This window comes from Sinocyclocheilus grahami, unplaced genomic scaffold, assembly GCF_001515645.1.
Source record: "Sinocyclocheilus grahami isolate Dianchi unplaced genomic scaffold, SAMN03320097.WGS_v1.1 scaffold495.1, whole genome shotgun sequence".
Taxonomy (NCBI): Eukaryota; Metazoa; Chordata; class Actinopteri; order Cypriniformes; family Cyprinidae; genus Sinocyclocheilus; species Sinocyclocheilus grahami.
The window spans coordinates 1,154,872-1,158,510 of record NW_015505674.1 but is presented as its reverse complement, the minus strand read 5'-3'; the positions used below and the strand labels follow the sequence as shown (position 1 = coordinate 1,158,510).

General features: G+C 40.9%; 1 protein-coding gene across 1 annotated transcript in view; it reads left to right on the top strand.

Moving 5' to 3' along the window:
• The first annotated feature begins 221 nt into the window (after nucleotides 1–221).
• Nucleotides 222–3,639, top strand: part of LOC107554231 (ciliary neurotrophic factor receptor subunit alpha-like) — an 85,306-nt gene continuing 81,888 nt past the window's right edge. Inside the window, exon 1 of the mRNA XM_016236685.1 lies at nucleotides 222–310. Coding sequence (XP_016092171.1) covers nucleotides 229–310 — 82 coding nt within the window. The 5' untranslated portion in view covers nucleotides 222–228. The remainder of the gene's footprint in view (nucleotides 311–3,639) is intronic.

The following is a 3,639-nucleotide window of genomic DNA, read 5'->3' as shown; positions in this document are numbered from 1 at the left end:
GGGAAGAGAGAGAGAGAGACAGAGATAGAGAGAAGTGGGGCGGGGAATCAGGAGGCAGAGACACTGGAAGAAAGAAAACAAGCGAGTGAGAGAGAGAGGGAGAGAGGGAGAGAGGGAGGGGGGAAGGAAGGAGGAAACTGTCCTCATGCTGTCTTGGCATCGGTGCCACCCAGTTTCTCTCGGGCAGGCCAGAAGCCTCACGATCTACCTCTGTGTGTGTCTCCGCAGATGGCCAACATTGTGACGTCCTTCTGCTGTGTGGTATTTGCAGCCGTGGTGGTGGTTTATGCCCAAAGGCGCAGCCAGCAAGGTAAGTCCACATTTTGGATACTTCCTCCATCTGTTGCGGGTCTCCGTTGTATGTGTTTATACAAGAAAAATTATATTTCTTAATGAGATCAGCTAAATCTTTCTTTTTTTTTTTTAGATTATGAATCAGTTTGTTCTTTTCTGGTTATGTGTGCTGTTTTCTTTCTTTTTACTTGTCATTTTATTTGTGTCCCTCCTTCAATCTGTCTGTTGGAGTGGAACAGAGAAGTCACATTGTGAGCGGAGGGCCAGTATCACCTGACTGTGGGGAGTGGTGTGTGAATGTGTGTGTGTGTGGGGGGGGTGCTGTTTAACGCATGGCCTGGCTGCCCGGAGACACAGGGACTAGCCTGCCACTGGGTCAAAAACTAGAACTCCAGAACAAAGCAATCCTCTGAGTGCGTATAAATGTTTCTAAGTTTGGACCAGACATGTTATCTTGTTGGCTGTGATGGGTTCTCTCATGCTTGGGTGAATAAGCAGCAATGTTGTTTCTGCATTTCAATTCAGTGTCATTTTGTGAGACAGTGGGGTGGAAGTGCTATCGAGACATCCTTGTTTCGTCGGAAGCTACTACTTTAAAGCTATTGTAATTTTCTGAGTTATTATTCAAGCTGGATGCTACAATATATTACGCGGTTTCCTAACCAAGTGCAACTCAAGTTTCCATCAACAAGTAATTTGTCTGTCAATGGTGAAGGCAAAATGCTACACAACGCCACACAATCACAGCCAATCAGAACATATTTCATGGCGCTTGCACACTGGAGAAAGTGTTTGATGGAAAGGAATGCATACGATACATTTTAAGGGTTTGGAAAGAGTGAGACAGTTTAAAATGAAGAAGGAATGGCTAAATGGATGAACTGACTATGCCAGAATCCATTGCAGCAACAGTGTTTCTCAAATTTTGGTCGCATGATAAAAGATCACAATTTAGCAGACTTTGGCATTTTTTCCTCTTTGTCAAGAGTGTATAGTCCTACTCATGGATGGCCAGCTTCCAGCACAGTTTATCTCTAACCCCAGTTAAATACACCTGAACCAGCTAATTAAGGCTTTATGGATAACTTCCTGGCAAGTGTGTTTGAACTAAACCCCTTTATGGATAGTGGCCCTTTAGGAGCATGATTTGTCACCCCTGCTCTATGTCCTTATGATGCACCATCCCCTTTGAAATCAATGGATTCAAACCATGCTCTGGTGCAATGTGAAAAACTTGACTTTAGCTCTGGGTAAAATGAAAAAAAAAGTTGGAAGAGTTGCAATAACTGCGAAACAACCTTACTTTTGGACTGTTGATGAACATGCTTCCGCTGAACCTTCAACTAGAACTTATTACCAAAAGATGAGGGTGGGATGAGAATCGGATGAGGTATAGTGGTTAAAGACCTTGTCTCATAACTGAATGCTTGTATGTTCAAACTACCACCATTGTGACTTTAATCCAGACCAGGAGTGCCCAGTCCTGCTCTTGGACAGCCAACATCCTACAGAGTTTAGCTCCAACACTAACAAGTTGGAAGAGTTGCAATAACTGCGAAACAACCTTACTTTTGGACTGTTGATGAACATGCTTCCACTGAACCTTCAACTAGAACTTATTACCAAAAGATGAGGGTGGGATGAGAATCGGATGAGGTATAGTGGTTAAAGACCTTGTCTCATAACTGAATGCTTGTATGTTCAAACTACCACCATTGTGACTTTAATCCAGACCAGGAGTGCCCAGTCCTGCTCTTGGACAGCCAACATCCTACAGAGTTTAGCTCCAACACTAATTAAACCCACCTGAACCAGGTAATTAAGGTCCTCCAGGCAGGTGTGTTGGAGATAAACTCCGCAGGACGTTGGCCCTCCAAGAGCAGGACTGGGCACTCATGGTCTAGAACCTCCTTGTTTTTCCAGAGGGACTCATTTTTACTGTACTTTAAGTCACTTTCAATAAAAGTGTCAGCTAAATGACTACTTACTAAAGAAGGACTGCAGAACCAGCCAAAACTTCAGATGTACTGTAACTTCAGTTGGGAACACTGTTTGAGAGAGATAAAGCATCTTCTTGGATGTCTCATGCTGTTGTCATCCCCCCACACCCCTGTGGCGGCCCACGTTTTGTTGAAGCAAGGCTCTCACTAAAGCTGATTACATCGCTATAATGCCTAGTCACTGGCATGTGTTTCTTTGGCAGGGCAGTTGCACTGATACGATGATGTCATATTGGGATGATATCACCACGTCATCTATCAGTAGAGCTGCTTATCTGTGTCTATGTGAGTTCTGATTGGTCAGCTGATCGTGTTTAATCTAGACAGCAATCACACACACACACGCATGCACACACACTTAAAAGTGGCCTCAATGAATGCTAGCATACAGACAGACTGAAGTACACATGAAAAAAAACTAAACAAAGGCAGAAATGAGAACTGTTTTATTACAGTACACAAACACACTCACACAAGATTTGTGCTTAATGCATAATTAGGGTAGGTATAATTGTTGATGAATATGTTTTAAAATTAACCAAGACACATGCAAACAGTCTGTGACTTAATGAAAAATGTTTCTTGTTGACTACTTATAACAAAACTCTGTTTGACATCTTGGAAAAGCTTTATTTGTATTCTGCCATTAATTTACTAATTATAGATCTAATATCATGCCACTTATTCTTAGAAGTATTAGTTTTTTTCTGGAATCTCTTATTTTTATTTTTTTATTTATTTATTATTTCCCCCTTTTGGGCAAAGCTTTATGCTGCACCATATGTTTGTTTCATTGACAAACTGTCAAAGCATCCTGATTCAGCTTCAGGTGGCTCTCTTCTCATGATCGTGAAAATGTGAGTAATTGCATTAACGCTTTGTAAACTTTCCATGTTCAGTTATTATAAAATGGTCTGTTGCTGGCCATAACTTTTAAATGAAGTTGAAGACCTAGTGAAGTTCCAAACAAAGATTTCAGGTTATTATAATCCTGTCAATCACAAAGATAAGGGTGTAAACCCTGGTTTTGCCAAGAACTAAGTGTTCCTGCATCACAATCTTGTATTAGTCACGGAACAACATTCCAAGCAAACAAACATAGCTTTAACCCTATCTACAGGTGCATCTCAATAAATTAGAATGTCGTGGAAAAGTTAATTTATTTCAGTAATTCAACTCAAATTGTGAAACTCGTGTATTAAATAAATTCACTGCACACAGACTGAAGTAGTTTAAGTCTTTGGTTATTTTAATAGTGATGATTTTGGCTCACATTTAACAAAAACCCACCAATTCACTCAACAAATTAGAATATGGTGACATGCCAATCAGCTAATCAACCCAA